At 44.4% G+C, this 12,797-nt stretch overlaps 1 protein-coding gene and 1 pseudogene across 1 annotated transcript in view; both read right to left on the reverse strand.

The window, feature by feature from the left end:
* The window catches only part of RECK (reversion inducing cysteine rich protein with kazal motifs), a 117,866-nt gene that overhangs the window by 36,491 nt on the left and 68,578 nt on the right, over nucleotides 1-12,797 (reverse strand). The window contains 3 exon segments of the mRNA XM_087419503.1: nucleotides 8,265-8,453; nucleotides 9,637-9,777; nucleotides 11,774-11,910. Of these exon segments, the coding sequence (XP_087275629.1) occupies nucleotides 8,265-8,453; nucleotides 9,637-9,777; nucleotides 11,774-11,910 (467 nt within the window).
* Nucleotides 4,583-7,795, reverse strand: LOC106804039 (calicin-like; annotated as a pseudogene).

The following is a 12,797-nucleotide window of genomic DNA, read 5'->3' on the forward strand; positions in this document are numbered from 1 at the left end:
TCACTTTCCCAGTTTTTTTCTTGTAGTTCATTTCCAGTTTCATAGCATTATGGTCTGAAAAGATGCTTGTTATGATTTCAATCTTCTTAAATTTATTGAGGCTTGCTTTCTTTCCCAACATGTGGTCTATCCTTGAGAATGTTCCATGTGCGCTTGAGAAGAATGTGTAGTCAGCTGTTTTTGGATGGAGTGCTCTGTGTACGTCTACTAGGTCCATCTCGTCCAGTTTTTCATTTAAGTCCACTGTTTCTTTGTTGACTTTTTGTCTGGATGATCTATCCATTGGTGTAAGTGGGGTACTAAGATCCCCTACTCTTACTGTGTTTTGTTAATGTCTCCTTTTAGGTTTGTTAATAGTTGCTTTATGTGCTTTGGTGCTCCTATGTTGGGTGCATATATATTTATAATTGATATGTCTTCTTGGTTGAGTGTCCCTTTTATCATATATTGCCCTTCTTTGTCTCTCTTAACCTGTTTCATCTTGAAGTCTACTTTGTCTGATATGAGTATGGCAACACCGGCTTTCTTTTGTTTGCCATTAGCTTGGAGTATTGTCTTCCATCCTTTCACTGAGCCTGTGCTCGTCTTTAGAGCTGAGATGTGTTTCGTGGAGGCAGCATATTGTTGGGTCTTGCTTTTTAATCCATCCTGCCACTCTGTATCTTTTGATTGGAGAGTTCAATCCATTTACATTTAGGGTAATTATTGATATATGAGGGCTTAATGTTGCTGTTTTGTCACTTATTTTCCAGTTCTTTTGCATTTGCTTTGTTTCTTGTCCCATTTGTTTCGGACTGCCAATTCAGTTTGGTTGTTCTGTCTTATGACTCTTCTAGTTTTCTCTTTGTTTATCATATGTGATTTTGTTTTGATTATTTGTTTAGTGGTTACCTTGAGGTTTGTATAAAACATCTTGTGTGTGAGATAGTCCATTATCTGATGGCCTCTTATTTCCTTATACTAAGTGAATTCAATCTCTTTCCTCTTCCCCTTCTAAGTTTGTTCTTGTTATACCTTATTCTATCTTGTGTTGTGGGTATTTGTTTACAGTGATGAGGTTAAATTTATTTTTGGTGATTTCCTTCCTTTGATCTTTGATTTTGGTATTTAAGTGTTTACTAACCTATTCCAGTAAAGATCTACTATTTTTCTGATTTTGTCTACCTATTTTTCTCCTTGCTCCAAGCTTTGTATTTCCTTTCTCTTCTTTTTTCAGGCCTGAGGGGCTTCTTCAGTATTTCTTGTAGTGGGGGTCTTGTGGCCATGAACTGCCTTAGCTTTTGTTTATCTGGGAAAGTTACTATTTCTTCATCATATTTGAAGGCTATTTTTGCTGGATAGAGTATTCTTGGCTGAAAGTTTTTGTCTTTCAGTATTTTGAATATATCACTCCAGTCTCTCCTAGCCTGTGTAACGTTTCTGTTGAGAAATATGCCGAGAGCCTGATGGGAGTTCCTTTGTACGTTATTTTTTGTTTTTGTCTAGCTGCCCTTAATATTGTTTCTTTGTCATTGACTTTAGCCAGTCTTACCACTATATGTCGTGGGGTGGGCCTTTGTCTGTTGACGTATTTAGGCGACCTATTGTCTTCACTTACTGGTATTTCCTGCTCCTTTCCCAGATTTGGGAAGTTCTCAGCTATTATTTCCTTGAATAGGCTCTCTGTTCCTCTTTCCCTCTCTTCTCCCTCAGGAATACCTATAATTCTTATGTTACATTTCCTAATAGAGTCAGATAATTCTTGGAGACTTTCTTCATTTCTTTTGAGTCTTAGTTCTCTCTCCTCTTCCATCTGGAGCATATCTGTATTCCTATCCTCCATAATGCTAATTCTTTCCTCCATATTGTCAGCTCTGTTCTTTAAAGATTTCAGACTCCCCTTTATCTCCTCCATTGTGTTCTTCATCTCCATCAGCACTGATTGGTTTTCCTTTATGATTTCAATCTCTTTTGTGAAGAAATTCCTTATCTCATTGAATTGTTTGTCTGTGTTATCTTGTATTTGAGTTTTTTTATGACAGCTATTTTGAAATCTGTCATTTAGGTTATGGATTTCTGTGCCTTCAGGGTTGGTTTCTGGGTGCTTGTCATTTTCCTTCTGGTCTGGTGATTTTATGTACCTTTGCATTGTGGTTCCTATATTCGCTTTGTTTTTCCACATCCTGGAAATATCTGGTTGCAATTTCCACCCGCCACCACCATGTGGGGATTAAGGGCTGTGTAATCTGAGGCCCCCGTGCTCTCCCCCATCTGCTCGCTGCTATCGGCCAGATGCTTGGTCTTGCCTGGTCGGCTGAGCTTCAGTATCGGGCATGCTGGGAGGGGGAGGGGCTCTCTCTTTTGCCCACTGGTTTCCTGGCGTGGGGGGCTTCTCGCTCACCTGTTATCTGCTCTCCTGGGGTGCTCAGATGTTGATGACACCCCTGCAGCAGTTCTGAGTCCTCTCTCCCCACTTCCTCGGGGGGCCCCAGAACGTCCACTCTCAGATGTGCAGCAGTGTGAATCTTTCTGATCTTCCTTTTTGCTGTCTAGGAGTCCGTTGTTGGTCTATGACTGTTCCTTTTGTCGTATCTTATCGGGGGAAGAGTTTACGGGAAAGCTCACTCCGCCATGATGCTGACGTCACTCTCCAGAGAGATTTTTGGTGGACGTGGGATTATTTATGGAGCTCAGATGAACTGACTCTATTTCTCTGGAGTCCTGGTGCCAGAACGAGAGGTAAGGGGCTGAGAAAGAAGACAGGGGAAGAGTGGGACCCTGGGACACCTGAGAGGGTGGAGAACCAGCTGTAGGGAATGGCCTCTGGAGTCAGTAAGAGGTGACTTAGAGGTCAGCTGAGCATGGTGGGGTGGGGATGGGGCAGCTGGGCTTATTTGCATGAATCTGTAAGACCCTGCTCTTCCAGCCGGCAGATGGCAGTGAGGTGAGCAGAGGAGAGGGCTGCCCAGGGTTGGAGCAGTGAGAAATGTGGGAGAAGTTCCAGGGGAGAGAGGGTCTGCTGTGAAGTCCAAAGTCCTCGCCCAGAAGGATGAAAGTAAGACCTGGGCAGAGGGGCAGGCTTTGAAGAGAGAGGCCAGCCAACAGAGGTCAGGAAGACAAGGCTGAGCAGGTGAGCAGGACTGAGGGGGAAAAGGAAGGGGATGAAGCAGATTTGAACCAGGAGGACCTGTAAAGTGTCCTGCCTTGTCTAATAAGAGCCGTTAGCCTCCTGGGGCCTCGCATATGTGGTTAGCCCAAACTGAGCTGTGCTGTAAGTGTAAAGTACACACTGGATTCCAAAGACTTAGCATGAGAAAAAGAATGTTAAGTATCGCATTAATAAATGTCTACATTGATTATTTGTTTCAGTGATGATATTTTGAAAATCTTGGGTTAAATAAAATATATTACTAAAATTAATTTCACCTGTTTCTTTACACCTTTTTAACATGACTACTAGGAAAATTTAAATTACACATGTGGCTTGCATAATATTCCTGTTGCAGGGCACTGGCACAGATACTCCCTCCCAGGGACATGGATTGTCTGTGTCACGCCTGTGGCCCCAGCACCTGGAACAGGGACCTGCACACAGAGGCCTCAGTGATGGTGTGTGTGTGTGAAGTGGAGGAGACAGTGAATTCATGATGAATGAGAGAACGGATGAATGAGGATTCTATATGCTGTTCCAGGACGTGGTCAGTTTCTTCTAAATTGCTGAGGACTAAGTGTGAGTACACACATGACTGAAAGGGAAACAGAGAGTTGGAATTGAGGCAGGCTCACCAAGGCTTTGAAGGCGGGAGTCTCAAAGAGCATTTGATGGGACCTCACCTAATATAAGGGCCCAAGAGCCCGGACCCTTGCCTCACCCCTCTTTCTTTCCTTCTAAAAAAGTACTCCTGTAGCACTTTAATATTTGCCAGGGGCTCTCCTCAGCATTTTGCATGTACTGACTCATTTAAACTTCCCATCACTCTATGAGGTAGGCACTCTTATTGTCCCTCTTTTACAGATAAGGAAACTAAGGCACAGAGATGGTGAGTAACTCGCCCAGGATGACCCAGGAAGTGATGGAACTGGTATTTGAACCAGGCCATCTGTCCCCAGTGTCCACACCCCCAACTACTACACCTCCCGTCTCTCTTATCCTGTCATCTCGCCTCATCCCCAAGCTTCTCTCCAATAGAGAAATAGGTTTCTTTTTTCTCCCTTGACTGACCTCTCTTCCACCTCCAGTCCCTCAGACCTCATATTCCGGGAGAAAGTTCTCAATGAACCTTGCTCTCTGGAAACAATTGTGAGTAACCCCCCAAGTTCCCCAGAAATGAGTCACAAACACACACAGCTGCATGGTCGAATACAACAGCCAAGTAACTCTGCCTCCCCCATTCCCTCTGCCCCCACCCCTGAGCCTGGCCCACACCACCTTCTCCCTTCCCAGCCCAGGAGGCTCCTCTCCCAGACCTGGGATTGCCCCTCCCCGCCTTCCTGGGCAGACTCGAGGGAAGTGTGTGTTGGAGGATCCTGAGGCTTCACAGATCTAAGCAACTGCTTTACGTATCAGTCTAGCAGATGCCTGCAAGGTGACTACAGGGGACAGAACAGGGGGTTTCCAGACACGACCTTGGCCAGTGCCTGGGAGATGCCTCAGTCCCACCCACCAGGGACTCCATTCCAACCTCAGTTTGGATCCCTCTAGTGACAGAGTAGTCCTGAGTTTCCACCCACTGGGAGCAGCCCTAGCCCACAATCTCCCCTTCAGGGCTAAACACAGACTGAAGCACTAAGAAAGAACCCACAGGCCATCTTCTTATCTTTCTCTCTCTCATTAAATTGTGAAAAATAACGCACTCAATTATTCTCCCACTTAAAAACTGTTTTAATTTCTTTGAAGAACCTTGCAAGGTAGCTTGGCTAAACAGCAGGCGGAACAGTCCAGTGCTTCTGGTGGCGGGGGCAGGGTCTTCCACCGGCTTGTCTTTTTGTCCAGCAGGTAGGCGTTTGGATTGATGGTGTAGTCCCTTTTCTGAACATCGCTGGCTGTGGTGACACCCCCAAATACAAACACCCTGCCATCTCCGATGGAGCATATAGCATGGGACTCATCCAGGGGGCAGCTGTTGGGCAAGAGAGGCACTGACGTGGTCATCTTCTTGGCTTTGATCTTCTGCAAGTTGATAACCACCCTGTGTCGGTGGCTGTGCATGCAGAGGATGTTGTCCTGATTGAAAGAGAGCAGGGGCTGATGGTTGAACTCAGTGGGGAGGGTGATACTCTGGACCACCTCCCCAGTGTTGGTGTCAAAGCAGTCCACTACCCTGACCCAGGAGATGTAGCCCTTCACCAAGTACCGACCAGTGATGATGTTAAGGTTCCGGTCACCCTTGGTGATCATGGCTGTGGCATACATAGGGATGCTCATCTTCCCTGCCAGGCACCAGGCCTCTTTGCACTCATCATAACGACAGATGTCAGAGACATACTGTCTTGGGGCAATGCTCCCACCCACTGAGTACACTATCCCCCCACAAGTCACCACGGTGTGGAAGACAAGTCCAACTGGCAGGTCAGGCAACTTGGCCCACGAGTTGTCATCCATGTCATACCGCCAAGCTGTCTTCAGCCCTATAATCTGCTTATTGGTGGCACCAGAGACATAGATGTATCAACCAGCAAAGGTGGCACTAAGTGCTGCTGCCTGATAGGGCATCTCTGAGAGCTTCAACCACAGGTTCTCCTGGATGATATAGGCAAACACTCCATCACTGAACTTGCCCTGGGCCTTCTGGCCACCTAGGATGACCACCAAGTCAAGCAGGGCTCCTTTCCGCTGGTGGCTCAGCAGGCTGGATGGCCTCCTCTGCTTTCGTTCATCAAGCACACTCTCAATCAGGGTTGTATGGGCTGAGCTGTTCTCCACGTTCCTCAACTTGTTGCTCACAAACATCAATATCTTATTGGAGACGGCATTAAGATTGATGTAATAAAAGAACTTCTTGAAACACTTCCCCCACTCATCCTTTCAGAAATACACTCAATTTAGGAGTGCACTGAGAGCCTGGTCCTCGTTGAGCAAATGCAAGCTTTCATCTTGAAGCAGGCGGCCAAAGATGACAGGTGGACAGCACAGGAAGCCCTCAGGCATGGAGCCCTCAGGACTGGCCCAGTAGTGGAAGTTGTCGCGAATGCCAGAGTAGGCCAAGTCTGATACCTCTTTGAGCCCAAACATCTCAGCCAAGATGAGGTAGCACAAGCAGTTGGCATGGCGAATGGACTTAATCAGGGCGTTACTGCAGTGGATTTGAACGTGTGGTGTGTTGAAATACTGGGCCCCACAAAGGAGCTCCTCCACGTTCTGCTCCGAGATCACCACCTTGCCGCTGGAGAAGCAGTCCAGGAGCTGGTCCACGGTGGCTGGACTCATGTAGTTGGGGTCAAGGGTGATAAACAGCTCATTGTGGTCTTCACATCATCTCTGGAGATGAGGCTCTTCACGGCTGGAGAGACAGCAGCCAGCACACTGCGATGTGCAAAGAAGACATGGTGGTCCACAGTCAGGGCCATGTCCCACTACTCTTTGCATGTCCTCTGTTCATTCAGTTTCTGCAGCAGGAAGTTGTCATAGTTTTTCTTGATGAATATCAATTTCATGGTGCTTCTTGCTGGCTGAGGCAGAAGATCAGCAGTAGGTACTAGAGAAAAGACTTTCTCAGGGATTCAGACTGATGGTTGTTTGCAGAGCAGTTGATTGGGGAGGAGTGAAGGGTGGGAGAGAGGATGATGTCACAGAGGCAATGAGGTCATCACAATGCAGGTTCCCCTGAGGGCTTTCTCAGAGGCTCAGGGCCTTTCTCCCTTCTGATGGCTCCAACCTGACAAGGCCAGGTACCCTATCAGGACCTAGTGCCCAGGGCCCAAAGCTCAGGAGGAAACTCAGAGATGGGTTGTGACCTCCACCCAGGAACTTCAAAGCTCAGTTCAAGGCTGCTTCCGGAATGTCACAGCCTGTTGGACAGGGGGTGGTGTAAGGAGGGATAAGGGCAGGCTGGGGGAAGGAAAGAGATTATTAGATCATCCAGAAGAATCCTCCCATTGTACCGGAGGGAAACTGAGGCCCAGACAAGAGAAGGGACTTGCCCAAGATCACACAGCCAGTTAGAAGTAGAGCAGGACCTGGAACCCAAGCCTTCTGTAACTTAGTACTCTGTCTACCCTTCCAGGAAGCTCCTCACTACTCAGCTTTCCCCAGCCTCTGATTCTCAGTCCTGGAAGTGCCTTTCTCTGCCAAGGTTCTGGCCATCAGAGAAGAAAGGCTCTGTCCTTTGGCTTCTGACCTTTGTGGCCACAGACACCACTCTTCTTTAACATAGAGGGAGAGGTGGAGGCCACTCTCTGGAGCAGGGATGCTAGGGTTAGCATCCAGTGAGTGGGGATGGGAGGGCCTCTAAAGTCCTGATCATTTCAATTCCACGGCAAACTGGGACATCCTCTGCACATTTCCAAGTCTCTAGCTGTAAGAAGCTGGGGGCTGTGGGGATCAGCTCTCTCCATCAACTGTGGACTTGGACAGGTTGCTCAGACTCTCTACACCTCAGTTTCCTCATGTGCGAGATGGGAATAACAGTACCTGCTTCAAAGGTTGTTAAGAGTTTAGATGAGAAAATGACTAGAGAGTGTTAGCACAGTTTGGCTCGTAGCAAATGTTCAATAAACGCTAGGTGCCATGTTGTTGTTCATGCCGTCGAATGGATTCGGATTCCTAGCGACCGTGTGTACAGCGGAGTGGAACCCTGCCCAGTCTTTTTTGCATGGTCCTCTCACCTTCCAGTGCTATATCAGACAATGCTCCGCTGCTATTCACAGGGTTTTCATGGCCAATTTATTCGGAATTGGGTAGTCAGGTCCTTCTTCCTAATCTGTCTTAGTCTGGACGTTCTGCTGAAACCTGTGCACCATGGTGACCCTGCTGGTATTTGAAATCTTGATGGCTTTCAGCATCACAGCAACATGCAGCTGCCACAGCATGACAACCGACAGATGGGTGGTGTGGTTCCCTGAGTGGGAAAAGAACCCAGGCTGATGGTGAAAGTGCTGAATCTTAACCACTAGACCCCCAGGGCTGGCTGCGTCCTATAAAGTATAGTTTGAAAAATACTGCCCTGAGTGTCTGAGTTGTAGACTTTACTCTCTGGTGAGAATCCATCCAATGTTCTTACTACAAAGGTAAGAAAACTAATCTCATATTAAAAGCAAAAAACAAATAAACATAGTTCAAGACTCACTTTTTCTTTTTCCTCCAACAATACAAGACTTCTGAAGGTCTATACAGTGCATATCCATGCAGTTTTCTAAGAGTCCACTTTGTCCACATGAGCAAATTTTATAACAACCAACTTCCCCTGCAGATGATGGCACCTGAATTAGTGTCCCTTGACGGACGATAAAATCAGAGGCTTCTCCCAATTTGCAACCTGTAAAACAAAAATTACCTAAGAGAGATTATATTGTTTTATGACATTAGATATCCCTCACAGAAGGTCTTACAGGTTCTGTGTGGCTACTAAAGATTATGGAACAGAATTTCACCTAACTAAGGAGTTGCTTTGGTCACTGGTCAAAAGCATACCCTCTCAAATGAAAATTCCATGCTCTATGAGATGCTGGTGATTATGGACCTATACTCCAAAGTTAGCTCTAGTTCAGTATAAAAATGCTATAAGATACGTAGTTTTTTATTTCTTTGGGATTATCGAAGATATTTAAAAATCACAGATATTTTTAAAATGGTGTTTTGAAACTGACTGTATTTTTAGAATAATCTTGGTCAGTAAAATTTTTAGTGATAGGATATAAACATACCTTAAATTCAAAGACAAGTTGAATACTTAATTGGGCTTAAGCAAAACCCATTCATTTCTGATTTTAACAAGATTTTTTATGACTCTATAGCTGATATGTTACAGTATTACACAAATATTATAGATGATCCTTTGAGACATCATGCTTATTTAATTTAATATTTTGTTCCTTTTTACTTCACACATATTTAAAATGTTGATTCTAACATGATAAACAAACATTTTCAATTGGGAAATAGATAAAAGGAAGCAAAATGTTGCCATGACTATATTCTATAGGGATCCACAAAGAGACCAAGACTATCAAAATTCTATGGGATAAAAACTTTTCAGCCTTAAAATCATATGCATTTCGGCACAACACTAATCTCTATGGAGATAATTACACATCCCACTGAGTATGCCATTTCTCCATATACTAAAGGAAAGAAAAGAAAAAACATCAACAATATGCAGTACGTTTTCTCAAACATTACACCCCGGAAGACAAAGTACAAAAAGCTGGCCCAAGGTTTTCTTTTCTTTTGTTGTCAAGAGCCCTGCAACTCATTATGAGATTCTGGGTTTGGATTGATATTAGTTTATAATCTAAATGACTATTGAAAATTACATCTGCCTTTGTCTTTCTCTGCTTATATAAATAATACATGTTTACGGGAAAACCTCAAACATTACAGAAAAACATAATTTAGAAAATAAATTCCCTTGCAATCTCATTCCAAAGATAACCCCTGTAAAGAAACACGAGCAGCACGTATCCACACTCATCCCACAGCCACACTCATCCCCCTCTTACCTTGAACACAAGAGTATGGCAGGCAGGGATCTCCAGATGGACACCCTCTCCGGTTTACCTCACAGAGCTCACTAGTGGGGCAAGGACTTGGGTTACAGGGATGAGTCACTTCTTCCACAATGTTACCTAAAGTACTTGGCCCTGCAAAACCAAAACCAAATCAGTTTAACCAACCCAAAAGAGTAACAGAGGCCTGTAAGTGATCTGAATTAATCATGTCTGGAATAAATGGAGAGCTTATGAGCATAAAGCGAGGCTTGATTCTAGTGAGCCATTAAAACACTCAGATTCTCTGATCACTTGCGAATTTAGCATAAACATACAGACATTCATTCACTTGTTTATTTACTGGGTACCTACAATATACTGGGCAAGGTTCCAGGTACTGGAGATACAGTAATGAACAAAACAGACAAATCTCTAACACAGAGTTTACATTCTTGTCAGGAAATGGACAATAAATAGTGTGTGTGTAAATAAAAGTCAGACAATGAAAAGTAGTAAGTAGTATAAAGGGATAGAAAGTGACAGGTATATTTTGGATAGGGTGATCAAAGAGGTGCTTATGTCTAAGAGGGATAATTTAGCACATTTTACCATAAGTGATCATAACTTATTATAGTAAGAAGGATCCTGTCCCATGATTATATTTGTTAACTTGTGAAATAATGACCAAGGAAGAGTCTCACTTAATATAAAGCATATGTGATATTTAAACAGAGTATTGAAATTCAAACAAAAGCATTTCTTTAATTTTTCTCCCATTGAAATAATTTCCTTCTACATATATATTTGACAGCTCTGATAGAGTCTAGGATTGTGAATATATTAGTTTTGCTTACTTGATTTTAGGCCAGACTCAGACTTAAGGCTAATAGAAGTAGGAGGGTTCTTGGAGTTCATCTCAACCAGCCCAGTCATTTTACAAATAGAGAACCTCAGGCTCAAAGAAGTGATCTGCTCAGAGTCACAGAGCTCTATATTCTAGTCTCACGCTCTCTTTTTCTCTATGCTGGTCACAAAGGCTAAGGGACATAGTCTGTTGGTCTTGATACAATGCGGCAGATGTAACTAGCTGCAAATCTAGCATCTGCTCTTCTCTTCCTGCTTACTACTAGAACTCCAATTTTACTTAGGGTGGCAATGGGCCCACAGCTAACAAGATAATCTTTCCCAGTTTCCCTTACAGCTAGGGGGGTTTTCCCTTACACTAGGATGTGGTGGCTAGAATTCCAGCGGCCACGCTGTGATGATCAAGTACACACAGTCACCCTGATGATGAGGAAGCCAAGCACTAAGGATGGTGGAGAAAGAAAAAGGAGCCTGGATTCCTGATGATGGAGCCACCATAACAGCCCTGGACTGTTTATTTCGGGGCTTTCTTTTACTTCTATCTGTTGTCCTGTTATTTGCAGTCAGACTTAACCCTGTCTGACACAGGAAGACAAAGCAAGTAGGAGCTGAATTCACTGTCTGCCTTTCCAGCCAGCTCAGGGCACTAACACCCCCTGGTGGCAGCCTAAATTCTTCCCTTAGCCTAACTGCTGCATGTGCAGGGGTTCTACTTGTTATCCCCTGGTTTCCACCACACAGTCACCCCGCTGCCAGAAAGCTCAGCTTCAGGATCCCTCAGTGAGATCCCAACTTATTCTTCTAGCTCTTGGCAGGAGTATTTCACAGACAGAAAAGTTCAATTTCATGTACTAACCCAGACCATCATTCCTTACTCCCTATTTGGTGGGTGAGTCCAAGCCAGTGCCTCGCTCAGGTCCACTGATGTTCTGATGACAAACAGCTGAAGACTCCCTGGGGAAATTCTACCTTCTGGTCAAATCATGGCGAGGAGACGGCAACGATATGGAGCTGGTCATGAGAAGCCTGGCCCCTGGTTCACTGCTTAGAATTCCTGACTGACAAGAGTTCACTGCCTCCTCAGACTGATACAATAATCACTCCCACTTACATACCTTAGGACAACAATTCTTTCCTGGGCAGAAAAGGCCAAGCAAATAAGAGCCTGCAATTGAGACAGTATCCTTAAACCACATGTTCTCAAAGAGATGGTCAACCAAAGCAAACAAGAATGGCAGAGATGGAAGGGAGACGTATTTAAAATCTAAACAAACAAAGAACTTACTGAGGTATGTATCCAAAGGTATACAACTCTCCAGGTCATCTGTAGGTGACAGAAGCTCACAAATACTTTCAGCTGTGTGGTCTTCAGGGAATTTGTTCTGGTCCCCACATTTCTTAAGAATCTCCACACAATCTGATCTTGAAAAGAAAAATACAAATTCAGTGTTCGAGAAACCTCCTCATGTTGTCTAGTCAATATCCATTCTGTTTCTGAAGCTTTCCAGAAAGTGAGTTCTCAGAACTTAACAATGTTTCACAATTGGTTAGGCGCAAGGACGGCACAAGAGAACGAGTTATAGTGGACCTCAGGCTGAACAGTAAGTAACGTATTACGCTATCAAAACATCCCTAACCTTCTCTTACCTGAGATCCGAAGGCCTTGCTCAAATTTTATGCTCATACTTACTGATACTACCATCAAGGTGGCTTTTCACTGTCTTTGAAAGGAAATTAAACCAGGCTAGTCTGATTTACTCTTTGCAAAATCATACATCCTTTCAGGACCTTATGCATACTTGCTTCTCCTTCTTCCCTCCCTCCCTTCCTCACTCCCTTCCTTTCTCTTTTTAAGTATCTTTTTAGTTATCAGCACTAAAGTGTTTGGTCTACAACAATCGGAAAGTCCACTACTTTAAAATTTTGCCAGTCTTCAGTAGGGATTTGACTCCTCTTCTGTAAGTCTTCTGAGCTAAGAGTCTATAAATTTCCCACTCGTTGCCTCTTGCTTGTCACCCAGTAGTTACCCCTCATCTGTCCCCTACTCAGGTCATCTCCAAGTCATGTCAGAGAATAGATGGGGACCCTGTTTAAGGTGGAACTAATCTGCAATCAGTCATGGAGTGCCCAGCAGCACCGAGCCATACACCAACAACTTAAGGGCTAGATGTTGGCTTGGTTTTAGAAAAGCTTTGTGGGAAAAAAGATGCTTAAAGAGCAGTTGACGTAGATTACTATGGAGTCAACACTCTTGGTTTCACCACCATAGCAGCTTTCAGCTTTCCTTTATCCTAGGTCTCCTGAGCAAA

The sequence above is a fragment of the Ceratotherium simum genome, chromosome 29 (assembly GCF_057802395.1).
Source record: "Ceratotherium simum simum isolate JZ-2026a chromosome 29, ASM5780239v1, whole genome shotgun sequence".
Classification (NCBI taxonomy): domain Eukaryota; kingdom Metazoa; phylum Chordata; class Mammalia; order Perissodactyla; family Rhinocerotidae; genus Ceratotherium; species Ceratotherium simum.